Source organism: Salvelinus sp. IW2-2015, linkage group LG34 (genome assembly GCF_002910315.2).
Source record: "Salvelinus sp. IW2-2015 linkage group LG34, ASM291031v2, whole genome shotgun sequence".
Lineage (NCBI taxonomy): Eukaryota > Metazoa > Chordata > Actinopteri > Salmoniformes > Salmonidae > Salvelinus > Salvelinus sp. IW2-2015.
In genome coordinates this window covers 3,410,870-3,425,365 of record NC_036873.1, presented here as the reverse complement: position 1 = coordinate 3,425,365, position 14,496 = coordinate 3,410,870, and the positions used below count along the sequence as shown (strand labels likewise).

Below are 14,496 nucleotides of genomic sequence, written 5' to 3'. Positions count from 1 at the left end.
CGTACGAGCACACCCCGCCACTCTCATTCGACGGGGCTGTGATTGGAGCAGGTTGAGAGCTTCAAGTTCCTTGGCGTCCACATCCCCAACAAAACTAACATGGTCCAAGCACACCAAAACCTCTTCCCCCGCAGGTGATTGAAAAGATTTGGCATGGGTCATCAGATCCTCAAAAGGTTTTACAGCTGCACCATGAGGGCATCCTGGCGGGATGCATCAATGCCTGGTATGGCAACTGCTTGGCCTCGACCGCAAGGCACTACAGAGGGAAGTGCGTACGGCCCAGTAATCACTGGGGTCAAGCTTCCTGCCATCCAGGACCTCTATATCCAGGCGTGTGTCAGAGGAAGGCCCTAAGAGTTGTCAAAGACTCCCAGCCACCCTAGTCATAGACTGTTCTCTCCGCTACCACACAGCAAGCCGGGTACCGGAACACCAAGACTTGGTCCAAGAGGCTTCTAAACACTTCTACCTCCCAAGCCAAAAGAACCTGAACATCAATCAAATGGCTACCCAGACTACTTTGCATTGTCCCCCCCCCCCCCTCTACGCTGCCTGCTACTCTATGCATAGTCATTTAATATCTCTACCTACAGTTGAAGTCAGAAGTTTACATACACCTTAGCCAAATACACATTAAACTCAGTTTTTCACAATTCCTGACATTTAATCCTAGTAAAAATTCCCTGTCTTAGGTCAGTTAGGATCACCACTTTTCTCAAGACATCAGTCAGGAAGTTAAAGCTTGGTCGCAAATGGGTCTTCCAAATGACCCCAAGCCATACTTCCAAGTTCGTGGCAAAATGTGCTAAGGACAAACACAAGTCAAGGTATTTCGGATGGCGCATCTACAAAGCCCTGACCTCTCACTTCCCATAGAAAATTGTGGGCAGACCTGAAAAAGCGGTTTGCGAGCAAGGAGAGGCCTACAAACCTGACTCAGTCTACACCAGCTTTGTCAGGGAAGGATGGGGCCAAAATTCACTCAAATTGTTGTGGGAAGCTTGGTGGAAAGCTACATCGAAACGTTTGACCGCAAGTTGAACAATTTAAAGGCAATGCTGACCAAATACTATTGAGTGTTATGTAAACTTCTGACCCCAGGTTGGGAAATTGTGATGAAGAATATAAAAGCTGACAATAAATTATTCTCTATCTATTATTCTGACATTTCAACAGTCAGTATCTGGTGTGGCCACCAGCTGCATTAAGTACTGCAGTGCATCTCCTCCTCATGAACTGCACCAGATTTGCCAGTTCTTGCTGTGAAATGTTACCCCACTCTTCCACCAAGGCACCTGCAAGTTCCCAGAAATTTCTGGGGGGAAATGGCCCTAGCCCTCACCCTCTGATCCAACAGGTCCCAGACGTGCTCAATGGGATTGAGATCCGTACTCTTCGCTGGCCATGGCAGAACACTGACATTCCTGTCTTGCAGGAAATCATACACAGAACGAGCAGTATGGCATTGTCATGCTGGAGGGTCATGTCAGGATGAGCCTGCAGGAAGGGTACCACATGAGGGAGGAGGACGTCTTCCCTGTAACGCACAGCGTTGAGATTGCCTGCAATGACTGATTGCCTGAAACAAGCTCAGTCCGATGATGCTGTGACACACCGCCCCAGACCATGACAGACCCTAAACCTCCAAATCGATCCCGCTCCAGAGTACAGGCCTCGGCGTAATGCTTATTCCTTCGACGATAAACACGAATCCGACCATCACCCCTGGTGAGACAAAACCGCGACTCGTCAGTAAAGAGCACTTTTTGCCAGGCCTGTCTGGTCCAGCGATGGTGGGTTTGTGCCCATAGGCGACGTTGTTGCCAGTGATGTCTGGTGAGGACCTGCCTTACAACAGGCCTACAAGCCCTCAGTCCAGCCTCTCTCAGCCTATTGAGGACAGTCTGAGCACTGATGGAGGGATTGTGCGTTCCTGGTGTAACTCGGGCAGTTGTTGTTGCCATCCTGTACCTGTCCTGCAGGTGTGATGTTCGGATGTACCGATCCTGTGCAGGTGTTGTTACACGTGGTCTGTCAGTAGTGCTGTCTTAGGCGTCTCACAGTACGGACATTGCAATTTATTGCCCTGGCCACATCTGCAGTCTTGATGCCTCCTTGCAGCATGCCTAAGGCACGTTCACGCAGATGAGCAGGGACCCTGGGCATCTTTCTTTTGGTGTTTTTCCAGAGTCAGTAGAAAGACCTCTTTAGTGTCCTAAGTTTTCATAACTGTGACCTTAATTGCTTACCGTCTGTAAGCTGTTAGTGTCTTAACGACCGTTCCACAGGTGCATGTTCATTAATTGTTTATGGTTCATTGAACAAGCATGGGAAACAGTGTTTAAACCCTTTACATTGAAGATCTGTGATGGGCTGCTGTGTTGCAGAGCTCCATGTAATCCCCGTCCCCGTCCCCGTCCCCGTCCCTTACTTGGATTTTTATGAATTATCTTTGAAAGACAGGGTCCTGAAAAAGGGACGTTTCTTTTTTTGTTGAGTTTAGGTGTTCCTTTTGTCCTGGTGTGAAAGGGCAGTGTGGAGTGCAATAGAGATTGCATCATCTGTGGATCTGTTGGGGCGGTATGCAAATTGAAGTGGGTCTAGGGTTTCTGGGATAATGGTGTTGATGTGAGCCATGATCAGTTTTTCAAAGCATTTCATGGCTACAGACGTGAGTGCTACGGGTCAGTAGTCATTTAGGGAGGTTACCTTAGTTTTCTTGGGCACAGGGATTATGGTGGTTTGCTTGAAACATGTAGGTATTACAGACTCAGACAGGGAGAGGTTGAAAATGTCAGTGAAGACACTTGCCAGTTGGTCAGCGCATGCTCGGAGTACACGTCCTGGTAATCCGTCTGGCCCTGCGGCCTTGTGAATGTTGACCTGTTTAATGGACTTACTCACATCGGCTGCGGAGAGCGGGATCACACAATCGCCTGGAACAGCTGATGCTCTCAGTTGGGAGACGGCACACAAGAAGATTGGGCCAAACTGCCAGTACAGAGGTGCAGGAAGCTCATCGATGGCTATAGGAAGCACTTGATTGCAATTATATTGACCAAAGGCTGAGCTAGCAAATTTTACGTCTAGGGTGTCAATAATTTAGTCAATGCCATGTTTATTTTCTGATTTAAATGGATATATTAAGTTCTGAATCAAAAACAAAGGTTATGTAATATTAACAGTGAAATATAGAATTGTGGAGACCAAATACATTGGTGAATTTCAACTTATTTTTAGGGAAAATTGTCAGTTACTTGATAAAAGTGCAAGGGCCACGACTGTGTGTGTTGATTAAATAATGAAGTATAATGTTTTGGTTAGATTGATAAGGGAAACTCAGTCCCTTCAATGATACAAAAATAACCAAGTCAGTCAGAACAGAGTCAATTCTGTATATAATTTCAACAAATCTACTTGCATAATGAAGTACAGTACTTTTATTGCACAAAATGATACAAGTAAATTTACTTTTCTCACTATGGTACCTTTTCTGTAAATCTGGAACCCTTACTTTGATAAAATTAATTTTAGAATACTTCGGAAAAGGTTTAACATTATAAGGCACCATCCTGATCTCATAACACCAATGTCAACCTAAAGGGACTAAGTTTGTCATTCTTCATTAGTGAAGTATTTTTACAGACAGCATCACACCAACCATCGCCATATCATCTACTCTGCCTCATCATACTCATTCTTTCCTCAGTTCAATCACATTTCAATCAAATGTATTTATAAAGCCCTTTTTACATCAGCAGATGTCACAAAGTGCTATACAGAAACCCAGCCTAAAACCCCAAACAGCAAGCAATGCATGATGTAAAAGCACAGTGGCTATGAAAAACTCCCTAGAAAGGCAGGAACCTAGGAAGAGAACTAGAGAGGAACCAGGCTCTGAGGGGTGGCAGTCCTCTTCTAGCTGTGCTGGGTGGAGTTCACCTCATCCAGTTCCCTACTACATCCAAAAGCAACAGAATTAACTACAAACACACTAACCAGTACTACATATCACTATACTCTATACATGGGCCATGTTTTCTGCTGGTGTATCCTGAGGTCTCTCCTCTGAGAACCTCTTCCCGCAGTGCGTACAGGCGAACGGCCTCTCTCCCTTGTGGACCTTCAGGTGCATCTTCAGCTGGTGCTGGTGGGAGAACTTCTTCTCACACTGGGGCAGCTTCAGGATTTCTCCCCTGTGTGGACACTCTGGTGCCTCTTCAGGTTAAACAAATGTGAAAAACTGGCCCGGCACAGGTGGCAATTGAATGGTTTCTCCCCTGTATGGACCCTCTGGTGCCTCTTCAGGCTGAACGAGTGTGAAAAACTGGCCCAGCACAGGTGGCAGCCGAATGGTTTCTCCCCCGTGTGAATCCTCTGGTGGATCTCTACTTGTTTGGGGAAACTGAAGGTTTTCCCACAGAACGAACATGGGAAGCGCTTCTCTTTGGTGATGCCACCTTTAATGATTCCGTCTCTACTACTGTCATTGGTCAAAGGGCTTGTGTAGCCATTTAGTGTTGAGGTACTTGTGTTGTCTGAGGTCTGGTTTAACATTAGGAGAGTGTGAGGAGGATGAAGGCCAGGGAGTGTCTGTGTTGTTGCAGGGTCCATGTTCCAATTGATAGATCCTATAGAAGGCAAGCTGAAGGCAGCACCTGTTAGGGGGTTAACCTGCGGCACCATCAGTTTCTCTGAATCACAACTATAGGAGCAGGATGGAGCATCGCTAGCCGAGTCTGTGTCTGTTCTCATACAGACACCTCCCCGTCCCCGCAGACCAAATCTACGCCTCACCCTGGTCTCAGCCAGTCTGTCATGAAGACTAAGTTCAGCTGTTGTTTTGTGTTCGACAGTCTGTTTCTGGTTGTGGTTAACAGTGTTGTTCCCCAGCCCAGAGTTGAGGACGTTGTCCCATCCGCTGATCACTGTGTTGCCTCTGGTCCTGGCTTGCTCAGGGATGTCATCCCCCAGGCCATTGACTGCACTCGTCTGGGAATCCAAGATGGCCACCCAGTCTCCTCTGTTAGCCTCTAGCCAACCACCTGCAGGAAGAGGTTACAAAATAGACTTTGGCAGAGAAAACTCTACATATGGAGTGTTTTTGAGTCAATTACCTGGTCAAGTTAATACATTGTGTCTTTGTTGTATGTAAACATAAGTTGTATTGATTTAATTTTATGAATGAAGAAAATTAAGATAAAATAATAGCCAGGAGTATCACTATTCCCATTGAATACCTATTAGTGTATGTAGGCTATATGTATTTCTCCCTTACCTTGCTCCCCCATCTTTAGTCCACTCAGCAGATCAATGCTCTCTGGTTCATCTTCTATCGTCTCCTCTTTGACCATCAGCAGAGCAGGCTTCCCATCCTCCATGTCTACTGACTGTAAGAGATACAGAGTGAGAGGATGTTGGATCAAGACATCTGATATGAGCACCCTGCTATGAGGGCAATCCCTCATTGATTGGGCAATGAGGGATTGCTATGAATACTATGCAAACATGTTAGTTGATTTGATACTATACTGATGTTGGAGAATTCAATGGCATGGTCCCATACTTAGACAAAATTAATTAAGACCTGACCTAATACCAGTCAGTAGTTCACAGTGGGCTCACCTCAGTGAGACTGTGTGTGGTCCTGTGCTGCTCAGCTGGTTCCTCTGTGAGTTCAGGAGGAGGTGTAATCTGGTTGTCGTCCATGACCATGGTCCTCTCAGGGTTCCCCAGACCCTCCTCACACTCCTCCTCCTTCACCAGCAGCACCTCTGGACCCTCCTCCTCCTGGAAGAGAGGGTGATACAGATTACACAGACATACACTCCCTATGGTACACACAGATAATAAACACACTTTCAACATGGAGTGTTTACCCATCTCCACTATGTGAGTCATATACTGTAGTTACAGACTGACTTCATTGTTGTTAAACTCATCATGGTGGACGTAAATATGAGTCATCGTCGTGCAAACCTGACTCAACTATTTTGATGTGCACAGTAGGTGTTTGTTAGTGTGTGGGTATGTGTAGGTACAGTGCAGTGAAGGCTGTTGAGGGTAGAACAGCTCATAACAATGGCTGGAATGGAGTAAATCGAATGGTATAAAAACACGGTTTTCATACCATTCCATTCACTCTATTCCATCCCTTAAACTCCATTCCAGCCATTATTATGAGCCGTTCTCCTCTCAGCATCCACCTCTGTTATAGTGCCTTCTGAAAGTATTCATACCCCTTGACTTGTTCCAAATTYTGTTGTGTTACAGCCTGAATTTAAAATGGATTCAATTGAGATKCTTTGGGTTACTGGCCTACACACAATACCCCATAATGTCAAAGTGGAATTGTTTTTCAACATTTTTACAAATCAATTAAATATGAAAAGCTGAAATGTCTTGAGTCAATGAGTATTCAACCCCTGACTTTAATGGCTGTGATAGGAGAACGGATCAACAACATTGTAGTTACTCCACAATACTAACCTATTTGACAGAGTGAAAAGAAGGAAGCCTGTACAGAATAAAAATTATTCCAAAACACACATCCTGTTTGCAACAAGGCACTTAAGTAATACTGCAAAAAATGTGACAAAGCAATTAACTTTTTCCAGAATACAAAATACAAATCCAGTACAACACATTACTGAGTACCACTCTCCACATTTTCAAGCATAGTGGTGGCTGCATCATGTTATGAGTATGCTTGTAATCATTAAGGACTGGGGAGTTTTTCAGGATAGAAAATACACAGAATGGAGCTAAGCACAGGCAAAATTCTAGAGGAAAACCTGGTTCAGTTTGCTTTCCACCAGATACTAGGAGGAATTCATCTTTCAGCAGGACTATAACCTAAAACACAAGGCCAAATCTACACTGGAGCTGCTTACCAAGAAGACAGTGAATGTTCCTGAGTGGCCAAGCTACAGTTTTGACTGAAATCTGCTTGAAAATCTATGCCAAGACCTGAAAATGGTTGTCTAGCAATGATCAACAACCAATTTGACAGAGATGGAAGATTTTGTTAAATAATAAAATGGGCAAATGTTGCACAATCCAGGTGCGGAAAGCTCTTAGAGACTTACTCAAAAGATTCACAGTTGTAATTGCTGCCAAAGGTGATTCTAACCTGTATAGACTCAGGGAGTTGAATACTTATCTAATCAAGTATTTTTTTGTAGATCGTTGACAAAAAATTACAATTAAATCTATTTTAATCCCACTTTGTAACAAAACAAAAATGGAAAAAGTCAAGGGCTGTGAATACTTTCTCTAGATACTGTATGTAGGCCCTAAGTGTATATTGGTTATAAAGCACTGTTGGGTGTATGTAGAATAGGGTGATATCAGATGTGATTCATACTAAAAAGAGAGTCCCAATGAAAGTGAAAGAAAAGTCAATTTTGTGTTTATTAAACAAAGTTTTATATATACCATATGAAAACCACACATGCCTTAACAAAAAATGTCCATGGACTTGATAAACTGCATTCATTTTCTCATTAAAAGTGTCTTGGGGAAATAAAAGGTAGTTGAATAGAAGTAATGAAACAGGCATTTGTGAACATAATATAGCTTACACAGTACTAACACAATATCTAACAGATGTTTTACGTCTGACTGCAATATTGTACCTAGGAATATTCAACACTGAAATCTGTTACTCTCGTTATTCCAAATTCATCTGTGGATCTTTTCTGCTGACAACAATGAAAAGTAATCTTTGTCTTTAATGCAGGGTTTGATCTAAACATCAGAAGATATCAAGTAGAATGGTTTCTATGTTATAGAGTGGAATGTTTTTTCTGCTGGTGTATCCTGAGGTAGCTCCTCTCAAACCTCTTCCTGCAGTGTGTACACTTAGCGCTGTTGTGGTCATGAAAATGTGTCAGCCGTTAACTGGCATGCAAAATGACCACCGGTCTCACGGTTATTGACCATGTATTAACATAAACACGGTTGGCATCTCCGGGTTTCCACGCATACAAGCCGCTGATGCGCGCCTTTGGAACATCTACAATTCAAATAAGTATTATAAATCCATTTAATAGCTGGTGTTAAGAAACATTATTATATGAAGAAAATGTATTTCAGAAGAACAGAATTTCATGTTGAGTCGGACTAATGTATGTTACCGATCTGGGTCTGCCATGCCAATAGCAGAAAAGATACGCTTAATTCCTGTACAATTATTTTACATCATATGATTTTATAGTTACAAGAATATAAGTGAACATTGATTAATAAAATGGAAAGGATATTTTTCTCTAACGATTGCTGAGCGAGTGCGCAATGGAGCGGCTATTCTGTGTTGAGTGTAAAAAGTGATAATTTGAAACGTTATGTGGCTACTTTAGTTGTGAGTCAAACCTTAGAAGGTCTTAGAAATCAAAACATATGACGCAACTATTGATGATTTAAAAAGTWGCAAAAAAGGCATATGCTCTGTTTCATGCCTAGACTGCACACGCTGTTCATTAGTCTCTCATTCACAAGTGATAATATTCCCTCCCATCAGACTATTCTCAAATTAATAAGGCATTTATACTAAATAATATATGTGTAAAATTAGTTTAGATTTAGAATGGGCCATTATCAGCTGCATGTGCATGCCATCCGTATGCACTCAACAGTGTCGTTGAAACACGAACGCTATAATAGGTGTGTTGGAAAAATGACCAGCTCCTGACACGCATCAATTCATTATGAATAAGATTTATTTGATTTCATTCTTCATTAAAATGTAAGCACAATGTTCAGTTGAAATGACTCGCATTTGCACGCACCAACAGTAGGGACATACATATATATATATAAAATGTGGATTTGGGCTAATTCTGAGCAAGTGGAAACTCATAATGCATTAGCTAGAAAACTAAATATAATATGCTGATAGTTAGCTGTGTAATTTACTAATCTAACAGCTCATGTAGTTAGTTAACAGTTAATGTAATGTCCTGAACAGTTTTCAGCATACCCAATGACGTCTATAGGCTTATGCTCCAGCCGTCCAAATATAAAGTTGAGAAATAAATATAATACCTACAGAAAGCTGAGACCCTCCTCCCTCCCGAGTGGCGCAGCAGTCTAAGGCACTGCATCGCAGTGCTAGAGGCGTCACTACAGACCCTGGTTCGATCCCGGGCTGTGTCGCAGCTGGCCGCAACCGGGAGACCCATGAAGCGGCGCACAATTGGCCCAGCGTCCAGGTTAGAGGAGGGTTTGGCCGGCTGGGATGTCCTTGTCCCATCTCGCGACTCCTTGTGGCAGGCCAGGCGCCTGCAAGCTGACAGACAGCTATACGGTGTTTCCTCCGACACATTGGTGCAGCTGGCTTCCGGGTTAAGCGAGTAGTGTGTCAAGAAGCAGTGCGGCTTGGCGGGTCATGTTTCGGAGGACGCATGACTCTCGACCTTCGCCTCGTACAAGTCCGTACGGGAGTTGCAGCGATGGGACAAGACTAACTACTAATTAGGTATCACGAAATTGGGGAGAAAAAGGGGTAAAAAGTGCAAAAAAAATACAAATAAGGCTGAGACTCTCCTCTCTCCATCAGTCACAACAGTAGGCCTATTTGCTTTTAAAACTGTGATTTTCCCACAATTGCAACTTGGAGCGCAGAGAAAGAGCGTGGTTTGGAGGATGGATGAGACGTTTCGGATAATAACAGCAAGTCAATATAAAAATGTGGAACTTGAAATTGAATGACTGTAGTCAAATTCCACGTGACCGTTGAGTCATGGTAACTGGGCTACTCAAACTGCGCTCTGTAAATGAATGGTGCTGATGGGCGTTAGTAGCCTACCAAACTTGCTAAAGGCCATCAAGGCTCTAGCATTCTATTGTCCCTCAAATCACTCTGCTAAGAGAGAGAGAGCGTGGTTTGGAGGATGGATGAGACGTTTCGGGTAATAGCAGCAAGTCTATAAAAATGTGGAACTTGAAATTGAATGTCATGGTCAATACACCTGTATTTTCAGAATGCAACACACACATTCCTGCTATTTCAACCCCTGCAGATTATTCAAATTCAATCATGAAGTGTTTGATAAGATTTTCAAACGCATTAGCATTGATGTCAGAGTAATTTGAGGGACAATAGAGCGTTGAGCACCAGGCCATTAGCGTCTTGATGGTTAGCAAGTTTGGTAGGCTACTAACGCCCATCAGCACCATTCATTTACAGAGTGCAGTTTGAGTAGCCCTGTTACTATGACTCAACGGTCACGTGGAATTTGACTACGGTCATGACTCGTGACCACCAGTCTGGCGGTATTACGTCACCGTAACAGCCCTACACACAGGGGAACGGCCTCTCTCCCATGTGGACCTTCAGGTGCATCTTCAGCTGGTGCTGGTGGGAGAAACTCTTTTCACACTGGGGGCAGCTATAGGATTTCTCCCCTGTGTGGACCCTCTGATGCCTCTTCAGGTTGCAAGCCTGGGCGAAGCGCATGTGACACTGGGTACAGCTGTAGGGTTTCTCCCCTGTGTGGACCCTCTGGTGGATCTCTACCTTCTGGGGGCGGCTGAAGCCTTTGTTACAGAACATGCAGAGGAACCGTTTCTCTTTACTATTGACTGATGTTGCTCCCCCTCCCTGAGCCTGGGCTCTAGCCCTGTTGTTTGAGTTCAATACCTGATCGAAAAGGATGTGGCCGTGTGAATCGGAAGGTACCATCGACGTGGACACTGGGTTGCGATCCCTGAGCGGGTGTAAAGGGGAGTGGGTTGTGACATTTGGATTTGTCTGTAAGCGTTCCCTGTAGTCTAAGAAGTCACTGGTGTTGCCCTGCGAGTGTCCTTCTCCTAAGTGAGTCTCGTCTGCATTCCACGTCAGAGGAGTGTCGCCTTCCACTTTCACAGTCACCTCATCTACGACCAGACCCTCCCCTTTCTTATCTAGGGACCCTTCAGAGTATACACTACTACTGTACCGGTTCCAGTCCCCTCTCAATGGATTAGTCTGTGTATCTAAGCCGACAGGCATGTCACTAGGTATCATCTCTGTAGCGTATGAACAGGACGGATCATTGCCAGTCTGTAACGTGTCACCTGATGAGTCCTGATGGGACAGAACCGTCCTCGGGCTCGTGTTACTGTAAAGTAAATACTCTGATCGGGGAGCAGGAGGACAGCCCAGTCGGTCCAGCCCCGTTAAAGTCTCTGTATCTGTCTCGGACTTGAGGACGGCGTTCAGCGTTCCACTGACCTCCATGATGTTTCGTCGGGTAATGGGTGGCGCTGGGGCGGTGGTGGGTTCCTCCGTGGCTACAGGGGGCGCTCCAGCCGTTCCAGTATGGATGTCTCTGCTGTGCYGTGGGTCCTCCTCTTTTTGAGACCTCTCCAGCTTGACCCCAGGACCTGCAGCCTCTGCATCCTGACACAAGAATAGAGGAGATTATTACTGGTACATGAGTAGAATTGGATAACAATGTCATAGGGAAGTCTAAGAAGCTCCCCTATGGCAGATACATTAGGATGTACTTGTAAGCAAGTGAACAGCTGAGGGGAGTCTTTCTGAAATATACTGGCCACATTTGATCTACTGTAATTTTAATGTAACACTATTATACTAACCTCTATCATGATAAAGTGCTGGGTTGCGGTTCCACTCCCCTCATCAACAGTGATTGGTTGATCATCTCTCCATGTATTGTGTTCCGCTGGCTTCACAAAGCTCTTGTGGCCTCCAGTGAGATGTCCTTCACCTGAGAGAGTGATTGGTGGAAAAGAGGTGATTAGGTTAGGTACTGTCAATGCTCAACGCCATATTGTACACTATAGACAGTTTTGACTGTCTACAATTGGCAAGGATGTAAGGTAACAATTCAAATAACTTCTTGATACGGTATTTATAGATCAGTAGATTATGTCCCATGCATCACATTGTTTTCAATTAGTAAATAATAGGAAATGCAGTAAATCAAGAACCTGGCTAGAATATGATATTGTGTCTTTGTGCAAGATAGCTAAGTAATCAGGGGAATTATTGCATACTATCCAAAAACTGACCAAGATGCAATTCTGGTTAACATATTTAAAGTCACATATGCGCAGAGGGGAAAGGACGACCATCTGCAAAATGAACCTTCAGCTTTTTTTCTTAAAAAATTATCTTTATTGAAGTTAACATTTTACAAATCATAAATAGTTCACATAAATACAATTCAAGTTAATTAAGTTTCACATCAATACATACATTTTAGTTCATAATTACATAACGTGATTTACAGATTTAATAGTGTCCGTGGTAGAGTCCATCTTATTTATTCCTTTTAGTTCTGTTTTGATTTGTATTTTTTTTATTGAACAAAACTTTATTTCATAGTCATAATGCATCTTGCCTTCCAAATTTTACTGTTCACAATGTATATTATTGTCCACCATAAATCTTTAGTAATGTCATCCACGTGAGTATCGAAGACACCGTGAAAGACAGAATTGGGATTTATACATACAGTACCAGTCAAAAGTTTGGACACACCTACTCATTCTTATTTTTACTGTTTTCTACATTGTAGAATAATGTCACTGATGTGTTGTGAAACAGTGTTGTTTGATGAAGGCATTGTCTGTATAGTTTTTTGGGCCTTTTCCCCCAGCATTGTCCCAGCCATATCCACGGCAGCAGGAAGAATTAAGTCCTCCACAATAGTATGGGGCTTGCCTGTCCTAGACACTCGGTAGCTCACCATATAAGATGCTTCTAGCCCCTTCTTATTAATGGTATCTGTTGCTTTTATGCATGTCTTACTACTCGAAAGTCATCTTTATTCTTGCTCCAAAAACTCCCGTGGCTTATTTTTCAAATTGTCATGTTTCGTTTCTAAATGTCTGCGCAGGAGTGAAGGTTTCCCGCGAGAGAGTAACGGTTAATGTGATTGGATGTTAATTATTTGACTAGGCTACCTGTATTTGACATTGTGTTATTTCGCTGAACACTAGATGGTTTAATTTTATTTTTGGCAGTGAAACGAGGCTACTCAGGCGAGAAAAAATCCTCACCCAAATGTATAGCCCCGTTGGAAAATATAAATGTACTGTTTGAAAATGTGAAGAAAAAATAAAGAAAAAATAAATATTTTTTAAATGCGCTTACTCCAGTTTGGGAATACCTGCTCTACAGGATCGGTGTCCCCCCCCACGGGACGGTCAAGCTAATGTAGGCTAATGTGATTAGCATGAGGTTGTAACTAACATGAACATTTCCTAGGGCATAAACATATCTGATATGGGCAGAAAGCTTAAATTCTTGTTGATCTAACTGCACTGTCCAATTTACAGTAGCTATTACCATGCTATGGGTTGAGGAGAGTGCACAATTATGAACTTGAAAATGTATTAATATACCAATTACACACATCTGGGCAGTCTTGATACAACATTTTGAACAGATATACAATTGTTCATTGGATCAGTCTAAAACTTTGCACATACACTGCTGCCATCTAGTGGCCAAAATCTAAATTGCGCCTGGGCTGGAATAATACATTATGGCCTTTCTCTGGCATTTCAAAGATGATGGTACATATATTATTATATTTTTCCATATCTAATGTGTTATATTCTCCTACATTAATTTCACATTTCCACAAACTTCAAAGTGTTTCCTTTCAAATGGGATCAAGAAAATGCATATCCTTGCTTCAGGTCCTGAGCTACAGGCAGTTAGATTTGTGTATGTCATTTTAGGAGATTTTTCTTTTTAAATAGTAAAAATAAAGAAAAACCCTTGATTGAGTATGTGTCCAAACTTTTGACTGGTAATGTACATTTTCTGACAATTGTGCACGGAGTATATATATTTTTTAAACATCCTTGTTTCTGCAGGGTTCAGGTTGCGGTATGCGTCTTCACCACCATATTTAATCAGATATCACTTTATAAATAGTTTTTGTTCAAATTTCAACATTTCTATTTAAATGTATGAAATTGACTGAGATACCAGCTCATTTGGTTCCCTAATCGTATTAAAATCCCCACATATAATTACGGAATTTCCCACAAATAAATAGCCCCTAATATACCTCTTGCGGTTCCTCTGTATCGGTCGAGGATCTTGACACTTCTGGGACGACTGGCGAGAATGCGCTCTCGCATCGTCTTGTCTGCGCGGTCCCGTGATACCTTCAGTTCAAGTAGCTGTAGTTTCCTCTGCAATGCCCTGTTTTCTTTATGTCTTTGAGTTATTTCCAAACGAAACACTGCATAGTCATCGTCTACGAGTTTACAGACCTCTGCCACGGCTGCATTCGCTAGCACCTCCATGATGGAGGCTATTTGAGTGTGAAAAACCATACAGTTAGCCATTGTTAGAACCTAGCTACCTAGCGTTACCTAGATAACGTCAACCTGTCCTGTCTCCAACGCGAATAAAATACTACCTGGGGTAAGTATGTGATGCTGTACAGTGTGTTAATAAACGTCTGAATAACAACATAAACGCTAATGTAAAAATTGTACTTGATCACTGTTCACTTCCGTTTA

At 42.9% G+C, this 14,496-nt stretch overlaps 2 protein-coding genes across 2 annotated transcripts in view; both read right to left on the bottom strand.

Moving 5' to 3' along the window:
* Window positions 1-4,138, bottom strand: part of LOC111958424 (gastrula zinc finger protein xLCGF3.1-like) — a 17,685-nt gene extending 13,547 nt beyond the window's left edge. The window contains exon 1 of the mRNA XM_070437151.1: window positions 4,031-4,138. Within this exon, the coding sequence (XP_070293252.1) occupies window positions 4,031-4,138 (108 nt within the window). The remainder of the gene's footprint in view (window positions 1-4,030) is intronic.
* Window positions 3,701-14,496, bottom strand: LOC111958321 (uncharacterized). The gene is made up of 6 exons (XM_024134854.2): window positions 14,037-14,496; window positions 11,587-11,717; window positions 11,219-11,386; window positions 5,629-5,793; window positions 5,282-5,393; window positions 3,701-5,048 (listed from the first exon to the last, which is right to left on the bottom strand). The coding sequence occupies exons 1-6, from the start codon at window positions 14,317-14,319 to the stop codon at window positions 4,186-4,188; spliced, it is 1,722 nt and encodes a 573-aa protein (XP_023990622.2). The 5' UTR covers window positions 14,320-14,496; the 3' UTR covers window positions 3,701-4,185.